The 27,936-nt window shown below is 38.5% G+C and overlaps 1 protein-coding gene across 3 annotated transcripts in view; it reads right to left on the bottom strand.

The window, feature by feature from the left end:
• The window catches only part of LOC142542773 (uncharacterized), a 74,969-nt gene that overhangs the window by 34,921 nt on the left and 12,112 nt on the right, over nt 1-27,936 (bottom strand). For 2 of the 3 annotated variants that reach the window (XM_075649594.1, XM_075649595.1), the window contains exons 16-31: nt 25,208-25,328; nt 24,919-25,125; nt 24,615-24,818; nt 24,408-24,517; nt 21,129-21,225; nt 20,943-21,041; nt 13,288-13,443; nt 13,119-13,193; nt 12,566-13,051; nt 11,458-11,856; nt 11,238-11,369; nt 5,642-5,755; nt 5,374-5,558; nt 5,147-5,255; nt 4,736-4,879; nt 4,189-4,482 (exon numbers count right to left, since the gene is read on the bottom strand). In XM_075649594.1, the coding sequence (XP_075505709.1) occupies nt 4,189-4,482; nt 4,736-4,879; nt 5,147-5,255; nt 5,374-5,558; nt 5,642-5,755; nt 11,238-11,369; nt 11,458-11,856; nt 12,566-13,051; nt 13,119-13,193; nt 13,288-13,443; nt 20,943-21,041; nt 21,129-21,225; nt 24,408-24,517; nt 24,615-24,818; nt 24,919-25,125; nt 25,208-25,328 (2,932 nt within the window). The remainder of the gene's footprint in view (nt 1-4,188; nt 4,483-4,735; nt 4,880-5,146; nt 5,256-5,373; nt 5,559-5,641; nt 5,756-11,237; nt 11,370-11,457; nt 11,857-12,565; nt 13,052-13,118; nt 13,194-13,287; nt 13,444-20,942; nt 21,042-21,128; nt 21,226-24,407; nt 24,518-24,614; nt 24,819-24,918; nt 25,126-25,207; nt 25,329-27,936) is intronic. The other variant, XM_075649596.1, reaches the window with a different exon arrangement.

Here is a 27,936-nt window from a genome sequence, read left to right as displayed (position 1 = left end):
GGAGTTTTCCAAATGATATGGAAAAATTTGAAATCTTGGGCACGATTATTTGCAGAAAAGAATTATTGGAAAAAAGATTTGACTGTGAACTTCCCGGACGGATACCCCTCCCACTCTCGAATATCATCGACCCCTTCCACCAATCTTACCCTCTCCAAAATGCCTAAAAACGAAGACAACTGAATGATCTCCTCCTCTCGGAGAGATCTTCGGAAATGCAAATCCCAAGAAAAATCATGTGATTAATTATCAAATGCAATAAAATAAGATATAAGCAAATTACGAACCGAAGAAATCTGAAATGAAGAAGGAAACAAGTCCCGGAAAGGTAAATCCCCCCACCAAATATCCTCCCAAAACCTGATTTTTGTACCCCCTCGAACCACTAATCTCAGTAGTCGGTGATAAGTCGGTAAGATCTAGAGATGAACTTCCACGGACATCTGAACGTCACATTCGTAGCCAACCCCGCATCCCATCCATTTTCTTGTAACCCATACTTACTCTTTATTATCCTTTTCCACAACGGCTCATTTTCAACGTTAAACCTCCACCACCATTTTCCCAATAACGCTTTATTTCTCAAACAAATATTCCCGATACCTAAGCCACCTTTCTCTTTCGGTCTACAAACTTGTTCCCACCCAATCATATGACAACGTGGTTAACCCTCATTTCCGTCCCACAGAAAATCTCTCATTATTTTCTCCATCACCCCCGCTACTCTTTTTGGTACCTTGAAGAGGAACAAGAAGTATATAGGCAAAGCATTCAATACAGCAGCAATCAATGTTACTCTTCCCCCTTTGGACAAAAAACCTTTTTCCAAGTTGCCAATTTTCTAGTTATCCTAATCATGATAGGTTCCCAAAAAGACACTTTTAGAGGGTTACCCCCTAGAGGGACTCCCAAGTATTTTATTGGCCATTGATCCCTACGACAACCAATCCTCTGAGATATCTCTTCCTCTTTTACTTCTTCTTGATTTAAACCCAATAAAGCACTCTTGTCCCAATTGATCCTCAATCCTAACATATCACAAAACGACTTCACGACTTGCACCAAAAAGCTTATGTGTTTCCTCCCTCTTGACAAAAAACAATGTATCATCCGCAAACTGGATATGCGATACTTCTAACTTTTCTCGGCCGACTTCAAACCCTTGGATTAAGTTCGCCTCTTTTGCTTTGTCAATCAAGCTTCCTAAAACGTCCACTACCATATTGAACAAAAATGGCGATAAAGGATCTCCCTGTCTAAGCCCTCTATATGCTTTAAATTTCTCGATCTCCCTGTCTAAGCCCTCTATATGCTTTAAATTTCCCCCTCGGTCTCGCGTTAATCATGAAGGAAAACGAACATTAGATATGCATCCTCTTATCCATCATCTCCATCTCTCCCCAAAACCCTTTTTCCGTAATACGAAATCCAAGAAATCCCATTCAACAGTTGTCATACGCTTTTTCAAAATCAATTTTCAATACCCACCTTTTTTTATTTTTCTTCTTCCCTTCTTCCCTTCTTCCACCAACTCATTCGCAATCAAACAACAATCCAATATTTGCTTTCCCTCAATAAATGCATTTTGAGATTTTGACAATGTATGTGACAACACTTTTTTCATCCTTGTAGCCAGCACTTTTGCTATTATCTTGTATAAGCTGGTTGTGAGGCTAATGGGTCTGAAGTCTTTAACCTTTAATGAGTCATGTTTCTTTGGTATCAAACATATATACGATTCATTAAGCATCCCATTTATGATCCACCCCCACGAAGCATTACCACTCGGTATGATATTACGCTGTTATACCTTGGTGCTGAATCTTTCTTAACTCCAAAAACAACCTTTACTGTTGCTGATTCTGTTAACAATGAGTACAATTACTGCTCTATACCGACCAAACCCCAATCTAGAACTGCAATCTTCGATAAAATCCCAAAACTTCATACAAATCCAATGAGCACCACCAAGGTCAATTTCCAGAAAATAGCTCACATTCCTAGTTCTTTCATTGAATCGAATTGTAACCCCCCTATCACCCCTTTAATCTGAAATAATTTGTGTTCAATCTTGAATTCATCTTCCAACTGAGTGAAAGAAGGATCTCTGAAGTTTCTCCAAGGCTGGTTAATCTCCCTAAGTTGTTGCCTCATAGTTAAAAACCTTACAAACCAATAAGGCTATCATGAAACCTCAAAAGCAAAGCTACTGCACAACTACCACTCAATATAAGGCGAAACTAAGAGAGAGAACCCAATGCTCTGCTATAAAATGAAGGGGAAAACCTAAGGAAAAACGGCAAACTCGCTAGGCCTTGGAATGAAAGAAAAGAAAGACATCCAGCAAGACCGGAAAGGGAAGGGGGGACACCTCTAAACAGGAAGAAAAAAAAGAAGCGGCTGCGAAATAAAGGTATGAGATGGGTCGCCGGTAGGAAGAATATCGGTGGACGACGGTCAAAAATGGTCGGTGTAGGTCGCGGAGGATTGGGTCGAACAGTGATAGTCTGGAGAAGAATGGAAGAACAAATAAAAAAAGAAAAAAAGGAAGAAATAAAGAGACGATGGAACACATAATGGCGGAAGGAGACGGGGGTGTCGGAGAGGGGTGCGCGGCGGACGGGGAGGACTTAACAGGCAAGAGATGGCTCATCTTCTTCCATGGGAAGGCATATTTCATCAAAGCTCAAGAACATCCACCATTCCACCCTCTCCCTTTGGAATAAAATGGGGTTGCAGAAGAGTAAATCATCAGTTGGAGGTAGCTCAACCACTCATGCTTACTGATGTTCCACAGGAGACTCTACATTAACTTCTTCTTATCTAATAACTCCTATCTATACCACCCAAATCCCATGTACCAATCAGTACTCTCCAAAAAGAATGCCTCATATTTGTTACTTAGCTCTTTTCGACTAAGTGTTCTGTAAGAAACTTGATCTAAAGACCGTCAGATGTATCTTTATATAATATTTTACCACTCGAAGAGTACATAAATGTAAAAAATCCTATCACAAAAAAGTTCTATACATCCGATGATGTAACATTCTTGGAACATCAACAATTATATCCCCTTGATTCTCCTCAGGAAAATACTTAAACGAAGATAATCATTGGGAACCTTCTATATATCCCCTTGTGTGTGCCTCAGTCTCCATTTGTGTCAACTATACCATCCTTATCCTCCGAGTCTCTGACATTATTGTTACAAGAAGCTACAATAAGTAGTAGCAGTCCAAGGGGGAGAATTCGTCCAACAAAGTGAACCAATTGTTTACCGAAGGAGGCCTGTATCATTCTGTAAAACTTGTCCTCAGAACCTATCAGATTCACCACTAGATATTATATGTAATTCCCGTTAACAGAAAACAGGTAAGCTTTTGTACACAACATCATATTTCCAAGTATTTGTCATATTGTAGATTGTTCATAGGGCATTTATATTACTATTTGATAGTGTAACAATTTAGACGAATATATATATGAAACCTTGAGAGATTCAAAATGAATAGTTGCAGCTTTGGAAGAAATAAAGGCCCTAAATAACATGATACGTGAGAAGTAAAACCTGTCTAAAGAGAAGAAGTTAGTGGGTCGTACGTGAGCGTTTTCTGTGAATATAGGCATGGGAGCGAAAATAAAGAGATATGAGGTGCATTTGTGGTTAGCAAAATAGGCCTCAAGAAGACATTGCATGAACTCAAACAACCTCATGGCGGTCCGGTTTGGAAGATTAACCAAAGTTGTGGTGAGACTTGGATACCTTGTTCATGAAACATTCAGCTTTAGAAGAATGACACAATGTTATCGGTTTATGTGCATGACAAAATAGCGGCTATGACGATATGGAAGCCCTCAAAGTTGAACAAGTGTTTGGTGAAAGAAATCGATATCAAAGAGCTTGGTAAAATAACGTACTTTCTTGGTATAGTAGTGGCCCACTCTCAACAAGAGAATTTCATATCATAACAAAAGTATGCTAAGGATTTCCTAAAGGGTACGAGCCAGTCAACATGCTCATAGAAAATTATGATCTGAGTGATGACCAAGAAGGTGGTACAGTTGTTGAGTATGGGACTGATTTGCTTGGCATGATGTTTCAAGAAATATTATACAGATATGTGACATATTATGTGATCTCATAATTGATTTAAGCGTGAAAATTCAGAAGTGTAGCTCATGAACTACCTGTAGAGTGGCAAGAGGCGCATCCCTTGTGATCCCATAGTGAATGCTAAGTTCAACCAGATCAATATCAACTGAAATCTTTGTTGTAACCCATGTTTTTTCCTTGTTCTCCGTTTCAGATTTTGCAGGACTTGAATCTAGAGTACCTGAATGTTCAAACGCATCAACTGAACGGGACAAGCCTTCATCTTTAGAAGGAGGCTCGATATTTGGGGTCTCTGAAATATTTTCCAGTGCACATTCCATAATTATTTCATACTCTTTATTGGATAAAGCTGCTTTCAGAGCTTCAATCTGGATTCCGAAACAAAGAAAGCAAATTATGAATGAAAGAGAAACAGAAATTGCACATAGAAGCAGATAAATCATACTAATATTACAACCTATAGTCGTAGACCACATTGCAAATGATAGATGTGGCATCACAAGATTATCAGCACTTAAAACAGGTAGAAGATGACATTCAAAAAAATTATATGGACAAAGGATAATGAGATAAAACAATGTACATCAAAGCTCTCTCAGGCTTTAAATGCAGGTTCAATACCTTAATGGAAACCTCTATACTCGGAATTTGATGGAGCAAGTCACGAAGTGTTCTCTGAATGACAATTGATACACCCTTGACATCTTGAATTATGCTTTCACCCAATTCTGATCCGGAACCAACATTTAGGTTGATGTCTTCAAACTGAAAATGATAAAATGTAGATTAGGCAAGGAAATAAGTCAAAAATGGCATCAAAATTTAATTCAATAAAAAATTTAAGCAACAGAGTGTTAAATGATGCAACAAAATAAAATGAAAAGAGATTAGGATAATCCATAATAAGAAACCATGAAGCTACATCTCCTACTCCAGAAAATAAAACAAAGGAAAATTAATTTCTGGTGGGCCAAACAACAATCCAGGCACAATGCTTTAAGCTAATATGCATCAAGGTGAAAGGTATCTTACAAGAATTTTTAAAATTTCCAAATGTAATGCCTTCATTTCATTTTCTCCCCCTCCAATCCATTTAAAGGTGTTCTGAACAGCAATTTGAACTACATCCAGCTTCAAATAACTGCAAGATGACATAATTATGTACATCATACACTTGGTTTAATGTAACTAAAGAATATACAATGAGCTGATTGTGCATGTATATCATAATCAAGATGACAATGAAATTTCAAACTCACTCTTTACTGTTCGTTCTTTGAGGCATTAATATAATTGGCTTATTAAGAGAAAGATCCAACTTCATAGCAGGCGATCCTTCGATTTCACCTTTTGTAAGCCACTTTTCTGAGTTTGCTGCCTGATCATTTACCTTGATAACATCCTTGGGATTGCTAGGAACTAGGCCCATAAAATAACTAATTACCTGCAAGTAATTTGACACAATGAAATTAACGCAGCCGCACGTTCAAGCAAGGAGAGATTGTGAAACAAACCAAAAAATATTACCTCTTGCACGAATCGATTCAAATAGACTATTCGAACTTCAGATAGCTGCCCAACGAGGCTGTAGTCATAACCTTCATAATCTTCATCTTCACGACTAAACGAACAAAATACCAACTGTAAATTCACAGAAAAAACAATTAACTCATTTGTGCACCATATACCATCAAAATAATTTAGTCAACTGAATAAAATAATGCAATTGTTTATACATAATATTTGAGGAAAATGCAACATGGGATTAATAAACCTAGAAAAATTGAAAATGAAAAATATAAAACTCCATTAACCCAAAACTATTGAATAATCTCACTAGAAGTTAATAATTTAGAGCCATGTCCCAAACAGATTTTTCTGTATACATGCATTATAAGTATCTGGATCACAAACATCTTCAAATTTTGCAAGAGGGTCCCAGAATCCACTTGGTCAGGTAACAGCACATACTGATGCTTAATCTTCTAGGTCAAATGATGAAATTCTTTTAACTTTTAAGTCAAAAAGTTACATCCATAATAAAATAGAAGAATATAATAACCAGTCTCTAATCTTTGCAATCAAATGTTTCTGTTGTTAGTCAAACTAGCGTTCCAGCGTATATCTTATCTTTTAGACTGATTTGTTAGTTAGCTTTTATCTTTTCTTGTAGCTTAGGTTGTTGGTTGGTTCCTATTTTCTGGGGATCTTGCTGTATCTTTTCTATAGGTTTAGCTGTACTCTTTTATGTATTTATGTACCTCTTTCGTGGTTAATGAGAAGTGAATTTTTCCTCTCAAAACTACATGGTATCAGAGCCATGAGTGATGAATCTGAGAAATCTCCAAAGGGATCTATTTCATTTCCCTCATCTTCTTCTTATCCTACAGAAAACAGTCCTATAACTAGTTTGATTACCAGTCATAAATGACTGATAAAAACTATCTCCAATGGTCCCAATCCATGATGATGTTCATTAGTGGACGAGGACGAGATGATTACCTCTCTGGTGCTGCTGTTCAGCCTAGTCAAAATGACCCGACCTTCAAAGTTTGGCGTTCTGAAAACAATCTTGTCATGTCTTGGTTAATCAACTCGATGACCATAGACATTGGCGAGAACTTTCTATTGTACTCTACAGCAAAGGAAATCTGGGATGCGGCCCGTGATACTTTCTCCAGCAGTGAAAACACTATTGTACTATTTCACATTGAAAGTACACTGCAAGATCTCCGACAAGGTGAGCAATCTGTCACATTGTACTTCACCACACTTACCCGATATTGGCAACAATGGATCTCTTCCAGTCTTATAATTGGAAATGTGCGGACGACAGTGTCTTCTTCCGTCAAATTATTGAGACCAAGCGCATATTCAAATTCCTTATGGGTCTAAACAAGACTCTTGATGATGTGCGAGGCCGTATCCTCGGGACTAAACCTCTACCAGCCCTTCGTGAAGTATTCTCTGAAGTCGGCCGAGAAGAGAGCCGTAAACGTGTCATACTCGGCCAATCAGACAGTCAACTAACCATCGAAACCTCAGCTCTCATCTCCACTAGTGATACAACCACCAACCCCACTGCTCTTGCCTCTCGCAACAATAGCAACTATCATCCTAAAGGTCGACCTTGGTGTGACCATTGCAAGAGGCCAGGCCATACAAAAGAAACGTGTTGGAAAATTCATGGTAAGCCTCTTGATTGGAAGCCAAATCGGAACCAAGACCGAGAGGCACGTGCAAACACAGTCACACAGCCTGTCCATCATGCAACCACACCTTTCACCAAAGATCAAATGGATGCCCTACAGAAGATGTTCTCTCAGGTGGGAACTCAATCTACTGCTGCAACCAACAGCCCTAGTGTTGGTCTTCATGTGTCACAATCATCCTCTACTCCATGGATTGTCGACTCCGGAGCTTCGGATCACATGACAGGTGACAGATCCTTATTTTCAACGTATTCTCCATGCACCAACTACCAAACAGTGCGTATTGCAGATGGCACTCGCACCCGAGTAATTGGAGAAGGCCAAATTCATATATCTGAATCCATTGTCCTTCAATCTGTGCTGTTTGTTCCAACCATTGACTGTAATCTTATTTCTGTGAGCAAACTCAATTGTGACCTTAAATGTGTGACCACTTTCCATTCGAATTGTTGTGTATTTCAGGATATGAGCTCGGGGAAGACGATTGGCAGTGCTAGACTTTGCTCCGGCATCTATCTCCTTCAAATCAAACCTAAACCGAGAAGGTGTGACAGTCCTCAGTGTTGGTCAATCAATAAATTAGAAAGCCACTTAGGAAGTCAGTCTAATAAAGATAGTGCAATCATGTTATGGCACTATCGTCTTGGCCATCCCAATTTTTCTTACCTAAAAACATTGTATCCTTCTCTGTTCATCAATAAAAATCCAAACTCATTTCACTGTGATATTTGTCAATTTTCCAAACACACTCGTGGCACATATTCTCCGGTGCCATACAAACCAAGCACACCCTTCTCTCTCATTCACGGTGACATTTGGGGACCAAATCGGATTCCAAATATCACCGGGGCTAGATGGTTTCTCTTGCTTATTGATGACCACACTCGTTTAAGTTGGACCTTCCTCATGAAAGATAAATCTGAAACTATAGCGATCTTTAAAAACTTTTATGCCATGGTTCACACTCAATTTAAAACAAATATTCAGGTAGTAAAAACCGATAATGCTAGGGAATTCTTTAACAGAACTCTCAGCCCTTTCTTTCAAGCCCATGGTATCATGCAACAAAGTTCATGTGTAGATACTCTACAACAGAACGGTGTTGCGGAAAGAAAGAATCGCCACATACTCGACATGACTCGTTCTCTCCTCTTTCAATCTAATGTACCTAAAAAATTTTGGGGTGAAGCAGTTCTTACAGCCACATATTTAATCAATCGCCTTCCCTCTCGTGTTCTTAAATTCAAGAGTCCATTAGATGTGTTTCTGTCCTTATACCCTAGTAGTCACTTAATCACAAATATACCTTTCAAACTTTTTGGGAGTACGGCCTTTGTTCATGTCCATTCCCAACATCGTGGTAAGCTTGATGCTCGCTCAATTCGTTGCATTTTTCTAGGATATTCTCCTTCCAAGAAAGGGTACAAGTGCTTCTGCCCTACTACACAAAAATTCTTCCACTCAATGGATGTTACATTCTTTGAGGATAAGCCCTATTTTTCAAATAATGTTATTCAGGGGGAGAACCACACTACTTACGAGTCACTCAATTGGGAATCCCTTCTTGAAAACACTGATCACATTCCTCTTCCTAACACTACTCCGGTCTCTGTTCCTATTCAGATGGCCACTGCCACTCCTGATCCTGACTCACCCACCATATCTCCGTGTGATTATCCCAAACACCTTTCTCTTCTCGATGAACCAATAAAAATGTACACTCGGAGACAACGAGTAAATGTGCCTGAACAAAATCAGCACCACCAATCGTCTGCCACAAGCTCTCCTGAACATACTAGCACTTCGCCTACTCTCGAACTTGGTACCGATCAGCAACCAAGACCACCAGGAGATGATCATAGTCCAGAACTTCCTATTGCTCTGAGAAAAAGTACTCGGACCTGCACCAATCACCCTATCCAGAGGTTTGTATCATACTCAAACCTATCTACCAAATACAAGGCTTGTGTGACAGCATTAGATGAGATTTCCATTCCTAGATCTGTTCACGAGGCAATGAAGATTCCGGAGTGGAAATCAGCTACTTTAACAGAGTATCGAGCTCTGCAAAATAATGAAACATGGATCCTAACCCAACTTCCTCCAGGGAAGCAAACCGTAGGGTGTAGATGGTTGTACTCGGTGAAACAAAAGGCAGATGGAAGCATTGATATCTTGTGGCACGAGGGTACACACAAACGTATGGTATTGATTACCAAGAGACTTTCGCACCTGTTGCTAAACTCAACACTATCCGGGTCTTGCTATCCATTGCAGCAAATCAAGACTGGCCATTGTTCCAACTGGACGTAAAGAAGGCATTCTTGAATGGCAACTTACTTGAAGAAGTTTACATGGATGTTCCCCCGGGATTTGAATCTGAGCAAACAACGGGTAAAGTGTGTAGACTCAAGAAAGCCTTGTATGGACTCAAGCAATCTCCGCGTGCATGGTTTGAGAGGTTCACCAAGGTATTGAAACTAGATAACTACTCTCAATCACAAGCTGATCATACGCTTTTTTATAAGCACTTTGAGGATGGACGTATCACCATCATTATTGTGTACGTAGATGACATCATACTCACCGGGAATAACAATGATGAATCACGACGATTAAAAGGACTTCTCGCAAGTGAATTTGAAATCAAAGATTTGGGGCACCTAAGATATTTTCTCGGCTTAGAACTGGCTCGGTCTACTAAGGGTATTTCTGTGTCTCAACGTAAGTATGTGATGGATTTGCTCAGTGAAACAGGAATGAGTGGATGTAGGCCAGTTGATACTCCAATGGACCCAAACACTCGACTGATGCCTCGATCTGAAGAAGCTGCGGCGGATAAAGGTCAATATCAGCGCCTCGTAGGGAAGTTAATCTATCTCACTCACACACGTCCGGACATTAGTTTCTCTGTGAGCCGAGTTAGTCAATTCTTAAGTGATCCTTCAGATGTTCACATGGAAGCAGTATATCGTATCCTTAGATACCTCAAAGCTGATCCGGGGAAAGGCCTCATGTTTTCAAAGTCACCTAACAGATCTATCGAAGTATGTACGGACGCTGATTGGGCCGGTTCTCCAAGTGACCGAAAATCCACTTCCGGGATTTGGTCATTTGTTTGGGGAAATCTTGTTACTTGGCAAAGCAAGAAGCAACACGTGGTTGCAAGAAGTAGCGCGGAATCTGAATTCCGTGCTTTAGCTCAAGGGATATGTGAAGGAATGTGGTTGGATCGTCTTCTAAAGGAGATGAAAATCTCAACCTCAGGCCCTATTCATCTAATGTGCGATAACCAATCTGCTATTGCTATAGCCAAAAATCCTGTTCATCACGACAGAACTAAGCATGTCGAGATAGACAGGCACTTCATCAGTGAGAACATCGAGAGCAATGTGATAAAATTGACCTATGTTCCCTCTCGACAGCAAGTTGCAGACATCCTTACTAAGGCTTTATTTCGTCCCAACTTTACCGAGCTAATGATAAAACTTGGTCTCACAAGCATTTATCAGCTAGTTTGAGGGGGAGTGTTGTTAGTCAAACTAGCGTTCCAGCGTATATCTTATCTTTTAGACTGATTTGTTAGTTAGCTTTTATCTTTTCTTGTAGCTTAGGTTGTTAGTTGGTTCCTATTTTCTGGGGATCTTGCTGTATCTTTTCTATAGGTTTAGCTGTACTCTTTTACGTATTTATGTACCTCTTTCGTGGTTAATGAGAAGTGAATTTTTCCTCTCAAAACTACAGTTTCCAAACAAAATTTTAAAAATAATAAACAAAGATTTACAATTTCAGTTACTTAGGCTTAAATTAGTGAATCTGCCAACATTCAGGGAATTTTAGGAGCATAACTTTAATTTTAAATATCCATGCAATCTGAAATGTGACAATAAAATTGTCAAACTGTAAAATACCTCCACAAACGAACTGCCACCAGGATTCCTCATATCACAAGCCCAAAAATACATATGACTGCTATGAAGACTATCATCGCTTATCCTAAGATTTCCAAGGGATGCTTTTATGCTAAAAGAAGAAGGAAAAACCTGCCGCGAGAAGAGAGCAGATAATATCATATCCATGCAAGCGTAAAATTCCTAAATTTTCTACTTAAGAAAAAGGATGTATATAAACCTTTATGGTAGTAAGGAAATTATTTTGAGATACAGTAGCCAGCTTGGAACCATTTTCCTTCATCAAAAGTATCTCGGCACGAGTCATATTTAAAGCTAAATCAAAGATCACTCTGGATTTTCCCTTTCCTAGTAAAGATTTGATCACAGGCTCTTCCCGTGGAACTGAAGAATGAGGTAAAGAATCATCGACCGCTTCCTCAGGTGTATCACGAGGTGCAGGAGCTGTTGAAGAAGAATCACTGATAGATGTATCACGAGGTGCAGGAGCTGTTGAAGAAGAATCGCTGAAAGATTCGCAGCTATCATCCTGAGTGTTAATGGCATTTACAAATTCCATAATGGCCAAAATGGTTGGCCTACGACAAAAAAATGACAAGGTAGAGAGAGTAACAACCACCTGAAGAAAGAAAAGTGGGACAAAAAAACAGAAATACAAATTATTGCTGAATAAACACATGAGCAAGAGTACTAAAACTTATCGTATGTTGACTAAGATCATCATAAATATCACAAATACCCTGAATATATAGATAGAAATAAAAATGTTTGTATGTTTTTATTCTACTAGACTCCATTAAATAAACTTATAAAATGCCCTAATTAGTAACTCAAAAGTAGTTAAAACTCGTCAAAATGACTATTCGACTAGTTTCAAGAGGCATAGATATTCCATGTGAGCGTTTTGCACGCATGCGCTTTTATTCTGCTAGAAGACTCCACTTGCACCTTTGGCAACACAGTCTCTATATGTTAGATTATCTATTTGGGTGTACTTGAAAGTTTTGTGGCAACTTAATCAATAACAAAGTATAATTATATATATTCACATGTATAAAGTAAGACCAAAAATCATGTGGATTTTCCGAATTTGACTTGTGGGGGTTTTAGCAATGATTTCGATAACACGGACTGATTAACTTCAAGTTATTTATCTCATGGGGTGGGTAGTTTCAGTACATTTCAAAGTTCAAAAGACTTTGAATGCAATTTACCCCCATATTTGGTATCATTTAGAGCTATGCCCAAATTATACCAAAAGATGCTGTTGAGAATGAAATCTTGGGTCTTAGTAAAGCTCTAAAAAAACACTATGGAGTCCGGCTCACTTGTTTGTCAACATTGGCATAAAGAGTTGAATTCTGATCAAAGATAATCATCTGAGATTTGACAAAACTGTCTAATGCATCAGTAACTCCCATTTGACCAGCATTCAGATGAGTATCACCAGGCAGTAATCCAGGAACACGAACAAAACTTGGTGTTGTCAAACTTGAGCTAGGAGATGGAGTAGTAATCCGTGAACTCATATGCTCCAATCCATCAGCTGGTGATAGCGGACTACCAACTGAATCAAGAAGACTCTCAGAAGCCTCAAAAAACTCATCGTCTCCATCATATTTATTGACATCATTACTGGAATGAGTTGCGATCTCTGTATTGCCCAACGAGAAAGGTGCCTCTTCATTCCTGATAAATGATCTTGCTAAGTAACATGTCCGAGATGTGCCTTTACTGCAAACTAAATCTTCTATCTCCAAGGCTTTAAGAACCATGCCAATAAAAACATCATTTTCTCTCATCGAAACTTCAATCTGCATAAAAGATTCATCTTAACAAAGATCTAATGTGTTGTGAGTTATATAAGCTATATGATCTTACTTGTCCACCAATTGCACGAAATTCAAGTAAGCGCCTCTCCTCGGAAAGAAGAAGCTTCACAAAACTTTGATCGCTCTATACATAAAACACAAGCACAAATTCAGTGAGTAATAGTTGAAGTTTTAACATTTTTACGCAACAGTATGTCCAAAAACCAAGCCATTCTTACCTGGCTGCTGTAACTGAAAGATATCTTCAATTCATCCAGTACACCAGTGAAAAATAACTTTTCCACCCTTGATAGATCTGCCAAGTTATTATTACCATGTTCGGAGTCGTCTGAATCTGATGAGGTTTCCATTAGTCTAGTGATAGGAGCAGTTCCCTGCAAATTACATATGAGGATTCTTTCGCATAAGAAACTCTTGTTAGAAACATGAAGCATGCTAGGAGTTTCAAAAGAAAGGGTTCCAGCAGTTGAAAAAATAACCTGACGGATAATGCTGCACACTGTTCAACAATAATATTCATGTAATTAATGAAATGAGAGAATGAGAGAACTAGTATTTTACTGTTTCATACTTTATCCCTATACAATACTTTGAAGGGAAGAAAAATAAGAAAAAAAAAAGAGAAAGCAAATACAATCCATATATTATGAGATTTCAAATCAATCCCTTATATCACATAGTCTTCAACAATATTTATTTTTTTTTATAAGAAACGATATTTTATTAATGATATGTTAAGAACAAATTACATCAGTGGCCTAGTGGTCCACTATCATGAAGTACATAATATGAAATTGTTTTAATGATACACAAAAGCCCAATCTCGCAAAAGTCTTCAACAATATGATTCTATAGATTTACCATCGATTTACCAACAATCTATACACCAAACTAGATATCTTAACAACAAGAATGCAATAGATCGACAGAATAAGGAGATGGTAAAGTGCCTATCCAACATTTTTTCCACAGAAGCAGAAAAAATGGAAAAGTTCTTGATTAATCACTTCAATAGAGAGAGAAATTTTTGAATATGCTCCCTCCCTCCATCAGCAGTCGAGCATCCGAGTTCTACCGCTATTCAATCATCTCGTCCAAACTCTGAGCTTTGTCGATCGGCTTACCTCAACCACCGGCGCCTTTCATTTTCACCCTTTTTTGCGATTTTCTTGCTGATAATGAATCGCACTTCGCTCTTCACCTTCGCTGGCATTATACTTTCCTTCCTACTGTGTCAGGTTCATTAGTGTTGTAATAGAGCACCACTGAACATAGCCGGTTTTTTCAGTAAGAGTCTTCGATTACTTGAAACCTACTGCGACGGGATTCCGGTTGCTCCAAGAACAATGTATGCATCAAACAGACGGAACTTGGCCTCTGGTTTAGTAGCAAGGGATGAGGTCATAAAGCTTGAACATAAAGTGTTTACATTGAGGCTGGGGAATGGGGGCAGCTCAGTTTGGTGGGCCGAAAGAACTAGGAAATCAAACTACTTGATGGACTTCGATCGTGACGAGGCCAGATGGCTAAGCTCGAAACTCAAGGAGTTCATCAACAACACCTATTCAAGCATGGACTTTCATCGATATAGGGGGAAGAATGCGATATTCACAGCACAGAGAATTAACAACAAACGTGGAAGCTTTGTTGAAGTGAACAAATTCGATTCGAGGGGACGAAAGCAAATTACAATAGTGCCGAGCGGTTTCAAATCAGTGGGCTGGAAGAACATTTCAGAGGCTTTGGGCAGATTACTATCAGGGAACTTCACCAGAAAGGACCGTCAACCGACTGTACATCAGGAACACAAAATCTATCGAAGAATCACAATGAAGAATGAAGATAGCACAAGACGAAGGGATGATACGAAAGGCCCGATGGCAGATAAGGAAGACATGGTTAAGGAAATAACGGTATTGAAGTGGCATGAGGCACTCATTGTTACAAGAAATAGGGCGAATATTGCTTGGGATTTGATTCGAACGGTCCTTGGAAAACCTGCAAACAAAGTAGTCGAATTATTTCCCTTTCAAGCAAACAAAACAGTGTGATGGCCATCTAATGCGGATGAGTATTCTTATTTTTTGAAGCTCAAAAAAGGATTCTTCGACGGTGGGGTGTCTTTGATCTTCGATGAATGGAGGCCGGACATTAACACTACTGATTCGGTTGACAGATGCTGCAACAGTTGGCTGAGTATTTATGGGATACCGTGGCACCTATGGTCGAGGGAAACCTTCGCAATTATTGGGGATCGATGTGGGGGTCTGTTGAAGATCAGCAAGGAAACTTTGCAATTTCGCGATCTGGAAGCAGCCAAGTTAAAGGTGAAGGGCACTGCTGGAGGATTCATAACTAACAAAATGAAGATCCAGATGGGAGAAGGGAGCTTAGATATCAGAATTCGTGTAGACTCCTTTGACTCACAAGCTTACGAGCAGTACGAGCGTCAAACTTATGCTCCAGTACTTGTCAATGGCAAGAAAATAGTTGCGGGTTGGGGCAACACAAATGTTCAAAGAAATATGATGAGGAATGAGGCAAAAACAACATGTGATGCTGCAGGAAAGAAAATAGATCAGAAATCTCCGGAAAATACTGGTTACGACGACCACACGGGAATGACTACACAATACACGAAGAGGACTCCTTTGGTAAGAGACAACAATCACAGAATCTCAACAAGTAATGAGAAATTGGGTACAGTTTTGGAAGGAAAAGTAAGCAAGATAATGGGAAAAGTAGTCCCAACAGATGTACAAAATTTCAGACAGTCACCGATTCATTCTATGAGTAAAGATGAGGACGAGAAGAAAACCACCTCGGGTGGCCGTACAGAAAAGTAAGGATGCCAAATTACGAGAAGGTTTACAGCAGAAGACTCAAAGATACCGAGGAGTTACTAGCCAATGGTAAAGTTGATGAAGATTTCCTTGGTGATGCTAATGGCCGAGGGTTGGGGATTCATGATTTAGATAACAGTGTAGAAACAGATTTTGATTATTCCAGTGACGACTTACTGCAGAATGAGCTTTATATTTCAGATTCCGATAGTCAACTCTCCTTCAAAACAGAGGAATCAATTAATATTGTGGAGGATGAGGCGCTACTGAAGGGACTTTTCTCACCGTCGAAGGATAATACGCCAATCCTTGATCCAATTACATGCGTTAACGAGATACCTAATGTGGGAAAGGTACTAACCGGTAATCATTTCCCTTCTCTTAATCATCCTTTTTCTCTTCATTGTTTATTACCTTCTTCCTTCACAGTGTTGGGGTTGTCTAGTGGTTACTTAGGAGGGGGGCAGGGAAGGAGAACGAAAAGTCGGGTAACGAGAGAGAGATTTCCTTACGGGCTAACATGGATACAAGTTCTGATACTAAAGATCACAGTGGGGGAAAAAATACAGAAGGAAATTGTTGGGATGAGGTAAAGAAGTCAACCGGAATTTTAAGAAGAGAATTAAGCAGGTTGAAGTGGGGAATTAATTACGAGCGAGTAACAACCTCGAAGGGGTCTTTATCTTTGTTATGAAAATATGCACTTGGAATATAAGAGGAGGAGGGGCGGCAAAAAAGAGAGAGCTTGTTCGTGCGGTCATTCGTAAGGAAGCTCCGGATTTAGTTGTTATCTTGGAAACTAAGCAAGAGTTGATTGATAAAAGATTTGTGGCCAGCCTGTGGAAAGCCAGATTTGTTGATTGGGTTTATTTGCCTTCGGTTGGAAGCTCGGGGGGTATACTCGTTATGTGGGATCCAAGGGTGGTGGTGGTGAGCAACAATCTGATAGGGAATCATTCGGTCTCGGTTGAGATTAGTGGGAGCGAAGAGCATAAGTGGTGGTTCTCTGCTATCTATGGACCAGTGAAACCAAGAGAAAGAGAAATGTATGGGATGAATTAGCGGGATTGAGCACTATTTGTGGGGCAAATTGGTGCCTGGGAGGGGATTTCAATGTGGTCCGAAATGCAGGAGAAAAACTGAATAGCAATTCGATTACTATGAGCATGATGTGTTTTGACATATTGATAGAGGAGTTGGGACTTCATGACCCTCCGCTCTTGAACGCAGAGTATACATGGTCAAATTTAAGGGCACACCCGATTTGTTGTCGACTGGACAGATATCTTTTCGCCGGGGGATGGAGGGAATTGTTTCCCACTCTCAGGCAGACAGTGCTACCCAGAATTACTTCGGACCATTGTCCAGTAATACTTGACACTACTAAGGTGTTGTCGATTCCTACTCCGTTTAGATTTGAGAATGCTTGGCTTTCACACCATACATTTAAAGACTTGGTTGGGATGTGGTGGAGTAATGTGGGCTGTCAGGGGTGGGAGGGGTATAAGTTCATGCTCAAATTGAAAGGAATAAAAGTTGAGGCATCAAAATGGAACCGAGATGTTTTTGGAGATGTGGGTGTTAGGTACAAGGAGCTGACATCGATGATAAAGAGGCTGGATGTGTTAGAGTCCAAGGGAGGGTGGTCGGAAGTTTTACACGAAGAAAGAAAAAGAGTGAGGTGCGAATTAGAAACATTGTCACTTTTCAGATTTCGGATGGATCAACAAAGATCGAAAATTAAATGGTTAAAGGAAAGGGACCAAAATTCAAAATTTTTCCACTCACTATTGACAAACAGGACGAACAAGGCTACGATAGATAAACTAATGTTGGAGGATGGAACAACGATCACTGGGGAGAGACAGATTGAGGAGCATATACTTAGCTTTTATAAGAATCTTTACAGGAAATCGGACGGGGTTGGGATAGGGGTGATCGATGGAGTGGAATGGTGTCCTTTAGAGTCGATGGAGGCGGAGGAGTTGGAGATTGATTTTTCAGAGGAAGAGATTAGGAGAGCGGTGTTTGAATGTGACGGTGATAAAGCGCCAGGACCCGACGGTTTCACAATGGCTTTTTTCCAACATAATTGGGAAACGGTTAAGGCAGACTTGATGAGAGTGTTCGAGGAATTTTATGAAGGAGGGGTTATTAATGGCATCACAAACGAAACATATATCTGCCTAATTCCAAAGAAACAGGACGCGATTATGGTGAAGGATTTCAGACCAATTAGTCTCACAACGAGTTTGTACAAGATAGTGGCAAAAGTGTTGACTAACAGAATTAAGAAAGTCTTGGATAGAACTGTCAAGGAGACACAATGTGTTTTTATTAAGGGGAGACAGATTCTGGATTGTTGCCTAATTGCGAATGAGGTGGTGGAGGACTATCGAAGGAAACATAAAAAAAGATGGATTCTCAAAGTTGATTTGGAAAAAGCATATGACAATGTTGATTGGAGATTTCTGGATTATGTCTTGAATATGAAAGGGTTTGGGGAAAGATGGAGGAAGTGGATTAGGGGATGTGTTTCGAGTGTGTCCTTTTCGATATTCATTAATGGAAGGCCGAGGTGAAAATTCAAGGGGGAGCGAGGACTTCGACAGGGAGATCCATTATCCCCTTTCCTGTTTAATTTAGTGGTTGATGTTTTGGGTAGAATGGTTGATAAGGCCAGGGGATTGAATGAAGTAAAAGGACTCGAAGTTGGGAGAAGGAAATTGGAGATATCGCACCTTCAATTTGCGGATGATACTCTATTTTTGGTTCAGTCGAAGAGGCATGTAGTCGCATTAGTGGACATACTTAATTACTTCGGTCTTCAATCGGGTTTGAAAATAAACTTGGAAAAAAGTCTGGTTTTGGGAATTAACTGTCCGGATGAAGAAGTTGATGATTTGGCACAGGAGATTGGATGTAAAAAAGATATCTTGCCAATAAAGTACCTAGGGGTTCCAATGGGTGGTGATTCATCGAAGATAGATTTTTGGGAACCGGTCTTATCAAAAATGGCACGGAAACCAGCTTCATGGAGAAAAGCCTTCCTCTCAAGAGGGGGAAGATTGGTTTTGATACAGACAGTGTTGAGCGCTTTGCCATCATATTACATGTCTTTATTTAAAGTGCCAAGAAGGGTTGAGAAGTTGATGGAAAAGTTGATAAGGGATTTTTTGTGGGATGGTGCAGATGGGGATAAGCATTGTCATATCGTCGGCTGGAAACAGGTTACTAAACCTAAGGACAGGGGTGGCTTGGGTGTGGGGAATATAGGCTTAAGGAATCGAGCATTGTTGGGGAAATGGTGGTGGAGAGGGTCGTTGGAAGGAGATAAGTTATGGAAAAAAGTGATAACAAGCATTTATGGTACTCAAGAAAATGGGTGGGATGCGGGTTTGGCAAGGAACACAACTTTCAGAAGCCCGTGGAAATTTATCTCTCGATCTTATCCGGCTTTTCTTCCTTTGGTTGGGGCGGTGTTAAGAGAGGGTAATATCATTCGATTTTGGGAAGATGTTTGGGAGAGGGGGAGTCTTTTTCAAGAGAGTTTTCCTTCACTTTATAGGATTTGCACAACTCCTAACAAACCGGTTAACAGCTTTCTGGCATCGCATTCTGAGGGACCAAATCAAATCTTTCATTGGGACATTCGTTTTAGAAGAGAGTTAAATGAGGTCAAAGTGGGTGAGTTCACTAACCTTTTAGGGGTTCTAGATTCGGTTAGACTACAGAGGGGTGTGGGGGATTTTAGAGTCTGGTTGGGAGACCAATCAGGAGTGTTCTCAGTTCGATCATTTTACAATTCATTCTTTCCTCTTTCATTTTTTCCTTATTTTCCTTACTTTGAAAGAATCTGGAAAGTACCGATCCCTCGTAAAGTACGGGTTTTCGCGTGGATTGTGGCTCGGGGGAGACTCCCCACTTGTGATTCCATTCAAAGAAGGTGGCCACTATGTATGTTGTGTCCTCAGTGGTGCGTGTTATGTCAGAGACATGAAGAAAATCAAGACCACTTGCTGGTGCATTGCTCTTTCGCTAGAGATATTTGGACAAAAGTCTTGATAGAGTTGGGTTTTCAATGGATACTTCCGAGGAACGCGGCAGATATGATAATCATGGAGCTGGGAGGAGTTACAAACAGAAAATTTACGAGTTTCCTGCCAATTGTCATACACTGTACGCTTTGGTCTATATGGTAGGAGAGAAACAAAAAAATTTTTCAAGACAATTCCGACACGACAGACGAAGTTTGGGAGAAGATAAAGTTTAGGGTCGCGAGCTGGACAACCATTATTAAAGAATTTCAACATTTGTCTATTTCTGAATTAATTAGGGATTGGAATTATGTTTGGGCATGATCTTGCTAGGATAGTGCATAATATGTTGTGTTCTTTGTCATCGTGCGGATTACTCATCCGCTTGCTTTGTAAAACTTATATTATTAATAATATCTAGTTTCCTATCAAAAAAAAATGGAAAACAAGGTTAGAGTAACATGCTTAAAAATTTCAGTGAAAGCCAACTAAAGTTCCTACGTCTATTATATTCCTAACACTCAGTTGGAGAAGGTTTAGTAATATGTGAGATGAAAAATACTTCAAATCACACATATAGACTGGTCAGGTACAAAAGGAGATAAAAAATTAACTTTTCTTACTCTCTTTTTTTGTTTTTCGAAGAAATAAACTTTCGCAAAAAAAAACTAAACAAATGACCACTTGTTGGCAACATTTAGTGTTTGGAAACTTTTTCTTATTTCATCACAGCTAAAATGTGAAACACAAAGAATCTTGTGAAATCGCATGCTATCAGTATTTACATTTAAAAACTTAAATATAAACTAGCAGACCTAAACTTTTAACCAACTAGATTGAACTAAATCTTGATACAATTATATTAATTCTAATAAAATTAAAATCAAACTAAATTTCATATTTTTCAACAAAGCAATACATTTTCAATGACTGCTAATAACCAGATAGTGCAGTCTTAGAAAGCAATGAACTAGAGCAGAAAGTCGGGTGTACCGATACACGATAAATGGCACCCTGAATATAGCCTCGCCAAGTCCTGCTTGAATTTTCAGAATCGCAACGTAAAATGAGAGCGTTTGCATCTTCCACAACCTAAAGAAACAATATGATGACCAAATAGAAACTAGAAAGCAAAGACAATCCAATAATGTGATTACTATGGCTCTTCCCATGGCGAACCTTAGAGGAGGAACGTTCAGCATCACATACAGCTAATACATGTTCCACTTCCCCAACCGATTCAGCAGGTATTTGGAGTAGTTGTTTACCTCGTAAACTAGATTAGTAAAAAAGTCGAAGTTCTATCAGGAATATAAAAGCAAAAGAAATATGTACGCTGTCATGTAACAATAATAAAAAAAATCAAAACGAAGATACAGCTTAGAAAAGTTATCATTAAATCATATGGTTCTGCTGTGCAATAACCCCAACAATAGGTTGTCAACATGTTTCTTCCGAGTTCTAGAGAAAAGTTGTCTACATGTTTCTTCCAATATAAAAGCAAAAGAAATATGTCCACTGTCATGTTGGCTTGTAACGTCTAGTTATAGATAAACTTCTTTCGCTGTCACTGTTTACATGTTTCTTTATATTGGATTTAAACCTTTTCATTCCTACACCAAGCTTCTCTATTGATTCTTCAAGAATGTGTCATAGTTCTAACCCCCTTGCCATACATATTGCATAGTTACCAACATGTCAACGCATTTACAAGCCATAACAGACAAAATACCAAAATACCTTGAAAATGTAAAAATATAAGCAGCCACGCGGTATACATATTGTGTTAGACTAGTATCAGATACATAAATGACCAAGCAAACATAATGCATCACCTCTTAGTGAAATATAAATGACCAACAACAATAAAATTCTTCATCATACAGTCTCCAAGTGTGTTAATCTTTCAATATATAATTAATACTTGTTAAGATGAAAGAGAGATTAATTTTTTAAAATTTTATTTACGTTCAAAAATATCAAAATGAAGAAACAGTGGGCAATAATCTGGTCAGCATACAATCAGCGCAACTACATATAGAAACTTCGATACACAAGGGAAACAGACACAAAGCAGGCAGTTTTTGACTTATCAGATACGTATAGCTAAGATATGCAGAAGTTTAGGACTTATTAAGCGAGCATGACTTGGACAAAATCTAGGATGGGTGACCCTTGGGAAACTGTTTGTCAGAACATTCTTTAATCGGGGAGTTACAGGTTAAGATTTTTCTGTGGATTTTATGAATCTCGATTTGAGGCAGCCATGATTCTTAAATATGTTCTTGGGTCAGTTCTCGATTTTGCATAAGTATATAGTCACGCTTACATTGAAGTTGTCTCTCAAAAGGTTCAGATTTTCTCGTGGATTGTGGCTTTGGGGAAACTCCCCACTTGTGACTCGGTGCAAAAAAGGTGGTCGGTATGTGTGTTATGCCCGCAATGGTGCACTTTATGTCAGAAGCAAGAAGAAAATCAGGACCACTGATTGGTACATTGCACTTTCTCGAGAGGTATGTAGACAAAAGTGTTGGAACAGTTGGGATTTGATTGGGTTTTTCCGAAAAGGGCAGTAGACTTGTTCGTTATGGAGCCGGAAGTACTTCATGACAGAAAGTTTAAGCGATTCTGGTACTTGGTAATACACTGTACTTTTTGATCGATCTGGTTGGAGAGAAATAAAAGAATATTCGAAGACTTGTCGGAGACAATGGATGATGTCTGGGAGAAGATCAAATCCAAGGCTGCGATTTGGACGACTAAAACGACGGAGTTTAATCATTTATCTATTTCAAACATAATTAGGGATTGAAAATTTGCTTGGACATGACAATAGTGTGGTAGTAGTTTATAGGTTGTATTAGTAATCTTTTGCGGAATACTCATTCGCTAATATTGTAAAATTTTATCTAATAATAAAGTTAAGTTTCTTATCAAAAAATATATATATTACTGTTTTTTTCAGCATTACACATTCCTTTTTTATACACCTGTACTTTGATTCATTGTCTTTTTTCACAAAAATATTAAATTTTCTGTTGCCAAAAAACATGATGCTTTGTTGACTTAAGTCTCAGCTTTGCGCCCATATTAAGTATGGGAAATCATTGTTTTTTTTTTGCTAATGAATCTTAAAATTATGAATTCAGAATGATTGGTGGTTCAAAATTTCAAACTTCTCACACTGAGTCTGAATCTTATAGATATCCCTCCGTCTCGTTCATAAAGGAGCGAAATTATCCTTTCAATTTTGGCCATTGGCGAAGAGAATGCATTCACAATTGAACCTTTTCAGCAGAATAGTCGGATGAACATTCATTGTTTGGAACACTACTTATATATGAGAATATGTGAGGTAGATTTGGTTATGCAAACCTTCCACGCATATTTAATATCGTATAAAATAACCTCGTAATTTAACCAGTTATAGTCATAGATATCAAAGGCGAGCGCAGCGATAAGCGCCACCAGGCGAGGACCATGTGCCTGGGAGGCGAGGACCCTGACCCCAGGCGCAGCATTCACTAAGGCGAGTTCAGGCGCTGACCCCAGGTGCCGCGATTCACTAAGGCGAGCTTAGGCACTCGCCGCCTGGACTAGTCTTGGAAGTTCACTTTAATTGTTTAAAGCAAAGCCAAAAACCGAACCCTAGAAACCCAACGTTTCAACGTTGGATTAAGAAGAAAGAGCACTGAACAGAAGACCAAGATGAGGGCATCTACATCTAAAACAGCCAGAAAAATCCGATTTCACATCATTTAAATGATGAAGAAGAAGAAGAAATTGATGTTGATCGAGAAAATTATGATGACCAAGAAAAATACAACTCCGAAAGTTTTGGAGACTTTGACAATTCGATGGAAAAAGACGAACTAGATTTGGATAATTGAAAATTTTTAATCATGTTACTACTTACTAATTACTATGAACTTATTAAGTATTTTTTGTGTTTAGTGACATTTGAATTAATTATTTTATATTTTAATATATTTCTTATTTTTAAATTAAAAATGTGTGTTTTGCTTCGGCAAAGCGCGCGCCTCGCTTTGCGCCTCAGGCTCCATGGCTCTTGTGCGCCTCGGTGCGCCTTGCGCCCTTGAAAACTATGGTCATAGTACACATTCTATCTACAGAACAGTTATCTAAGTATTAAGATGAATGGGAATATGCAAGATAGAGACGTGGAATGGGAATTTTAAAACCCACTCTCAGGAGAAGAAGCTCTAACATGCTAGTCTCATGATATCTTAAACCTCAGTTTCACCACCTAACTCAAAAAAATCACTTTATTTCTTCTTCTCTCATTGAACACATGATAGGTATTGGGGAAAGTGAATTTCAACTAGCTTTTCTGCATGGAAACTGCTCAAGGAGAGAGGCCATGATTTATTCATTCCGAGACCACAGTTTTTTATGCTTATATCAGTAAAAAAAAATATCGAACAATCATGTCCAAACCTGAAGTAATTTTTATAACTTCTCGACTCAGGGGAATCTAGCTCATAGAGAAAAGGTCCAACTACGCAGAAGTATCTTCGCTGCCATACAGCTTCTCTACCTCCTACACCCTAAAAAAACAAAATAATTAATATAAATTAGGCCGTACACCAGAATAAACTAGGTTATCATAATAAGGAACTCTAAACTGAGAAAATTAAATGTAACCTTCCAAGTCAGATGATATAACCATCCCTCTAAATCAGATTGATCCCAAGGTCGAACTACGTCAGAACGATTGGCATCCTCTCCTTGAAAAATCTTAGCAACTCGCATTAGACGATGATAGCGAGCAGGAGAAAAATGAAAACCTATGGAGGGTAACCGCACAGAAAGTCTTGTTGAGGGAAAGGAGGCAACTGGTGATCTAATCTGAAAATCCAGATTGAAAGCATCATAATTTGACCAAAGAATAATAGATACCCACATCAGTTTTTTATTAAAATTCAAACATAAGACCGATGGTAATTACCTGCTGAAGCTTCAAAAATACACCACATTTATCAACAACGGGTAGCAAACTAATGAAGTTGTGGTTGGACACAACGCCATTCCTATCCGAGAAAGCTTGGCTCCAATGATAATCACCATCAACTAAAAATGCTGATACATCTCTCAAGACCAGATTAAACTGTGAGTATATATTCCTCTCATCAGGTGAAGCACACTCAGCATCATCCTGCACAAGCACAAGTTGATGTTAGTTGATAAATTAGGCTGAAGTATCAAATAAATCAACTTCCAACTCTTGCAAAATCGACCTGAGAACGAATCATTAGCTTTCCCAAGTCAAGCAGCAGCTTAGTACGGTGGACACCATCCGGATAAAATTCAGTGGGAATTGTAATTTTCGGTGCTGCAATATCGAAATCCAAAAAAAACCTGAAACATATGTCAACAATTAGTCCATAAAGATGAGATACATTAACGTAAGAAAAAGCATAGCAAAAAAAATAAATCTAGCTCTAGGTGATCTTTGCATCATGCTTACCCATCTGTGATAAATTCACAGAATCGGAAGCCATGGTAGTACCGACAAAAGAAAAGGAAGGAAATAACCATTATATCCAGAACCTATCATAATTTAATTAAAACGCTAGTAAGGGAGAAATGGGTTCTAGGGTAGCTAGGAGCTGCTCATATTCTTAGAAATAGCTAAATACCCGCACCTAGCTCACCGAAATTCTATATGTGGCTAAATATCAGTATCTAGTTGCTATTGTAGACAAGGTTAAATTGGAAAACAAAAAAGCAAGTTATTTTCTATCCCTAGGGAAGGCTCAACTGATCCCACCATGCACCCACATATTATTGTTAGATGGTTCAAACACTACAGTGGTTCTCGAATATAGACCTGTATTCTTAGTACCTGGGAAGTATACCTTTGTGGCCCTTTTACAGCATTGAAAGGCTTGTAGCATGTGTTACTATCGGAAAGCGAGATGCCTTCTAGCACGATGGAATCACCCCCAAGGCCAATTAAGGCAAGTATCCAAATTAATGGATTTTGGCAGATGAAGGACTTGAACAAAATTTGGGCAGATGTTGGGACAAGATTAAACAAATAAAAAACCAAATAACTTACTTTTTTGTTTTCCAACATAAAAAAGATCATTCCTCTAATCGGCCAAAGTCATATCAGCACGCACAACGCCTTTGGCGTCAAGCATTTGATTCCTTATCTTTGTAACCCCTCTGAATAACCAAATAACTTGCTTTTTTGTTTCACAAATAATCTTTTTTTACATGGATAAGCAACTCAACTATAAGAGAATAAAGTTAATTAGATTTAAAATAAGAATTTGATGTCTTGGTCTGGTTTTTTTTCCATCCTTTTTTCGTTTTATCATTTAAAATTGCAGCATGACCCCTCTTTAATTTTTACAATTTTATTATATCATTTCAAGTTGCAGTATGGCATCTCATTAATTTTTACAATTTCATTTTATCATTCAAGTTGTAGTATGAACCCTCATTTATTTTTACGATTATGGATTACTCTTATTTGAATATAAATCAAATTAATTATAAAAAATATTGTATAACAGCAACGTGTGCGCTGGTGCACTAGTTAGAGTTACTCTGCTTGGGCTAGCCTTGTGTAAGAGCAATTTTATTGTCCGTTACATTTGGCTAATAGAGGTTTTGCAGATAGGATTTCTCAGTTTCGCATGGAGAAGATCCTTATCTAGGATTGGGTCCCATTTCTCATCTTTAGAGAACCATTTACTACGTCCTCTTAAATTTTTCACTCATTGTCATTGTTCTTCTCTTTATACCTTTTGGGAAAATAAGAGCAAATGTTTTGGCTAACTGAGGTTTTGTATACAGGATTTCTCAGTTCTTTCTAGAGAATTTATCTACTTAAATATTAGAGCTCTGGCCTTGTTTAAAAGCATCGTTTAGCATGTCAAGCATTTATTTTAGAAAAAATATTGGCTTAACCCCCTTTTACAAATTTCTTTTACTCCTATCTGTTGTACCTTGCCACCCCTCCCCCTGGCACTCATTTTCGCTATCTTTTTCCAGACAAAAATCCAGTACCAAACTGAAGTCTAGTAAGTGTGAAGCCATAGCAAGTTTGAAGCTTTTTCGCAGTTCAAAACACAGTTACCAACATATTTCGATCAAACATCATAACTTGCACCTTTGCCAAAATATCTCACTAGCTATTATGTATTAAAAAAAAAACTCAAGTACTTTATAGTACCTTTTTTATGCATTTCTAGGTAGCCAGGTGGTCTATGGTTTCATTACTATGAAAGTAAAGCAAGTTCGGAATATTAAAACATGGTCGTGAACCAAGTCATTTGAAAATCCAAAAATTAGATTCTACTAAAACACCTCACCTTACTAATTATAAAAGAATATCTCAAGCAGTCTGACAATTCTACTTTGTCTTCTGAAAGCCACTACATTTAGGGTTGGTTATGGTAAGTTCCCTCCGTTCATTTCTTTATTATTTTTTGCTCACCTCGCTAATTATAAAAGAATATCTCAAGCAGTATGATATTTCTATTTTTTCTTCTGAAAGACACTACATTTAGGGTTGGTTATGGTAAGTTCCCTCCATTCATTTCTTTATTATTTTCCACCGACTCTATGTCTTTAAACTCTGATATTTGGGGATGTCAAGAGAGAGATGTATATTATTATTCGAACAAACTAAGGTGCTATACAAGACAAAATCAACAAGTCTGTTGATATTACCAAAATACCTTAAAACCTTTATCTCTATTACCTAATTATTCGACATTTATCTTCAGTTACTTCTTACTCTAGTTATATCTACTACAAATGCATGGATGCTTCCTCTGGCCACTTAGAAGAGTGTGTGGCTAAAATTATTTAAAACAGCTTATAAGCTCCGATGTCTTTAAGTTGTTTTATGAGATGTCTTTAAGTTGTTTTATGAGCTTATAAGTTGTATGTCTTATTTTAAGAATAAGTCATTAAATTGTTTAGATAAAATAAGATAATGAAAATTAAA

This window comes from Primulina tabacum, chromosome 4 (genome assembly GCF_025594145.1).
Source record: "Primulina tabacum isolate GXHZ01 chromosome 4, ASM2559414v2, whole genome shotgun sequence".
Lineage (NCBI taxonomy): Eukaryota > Viridiplantae > Streptophyta > Magnoliopsida > Lamiales > Gesneriaceae > Primulina > Primulina tabacum.
Note: the sequence above shows the minus strand (reverse complement) of the source record. Positions and strands in the feature narration are given on the sequence as shown.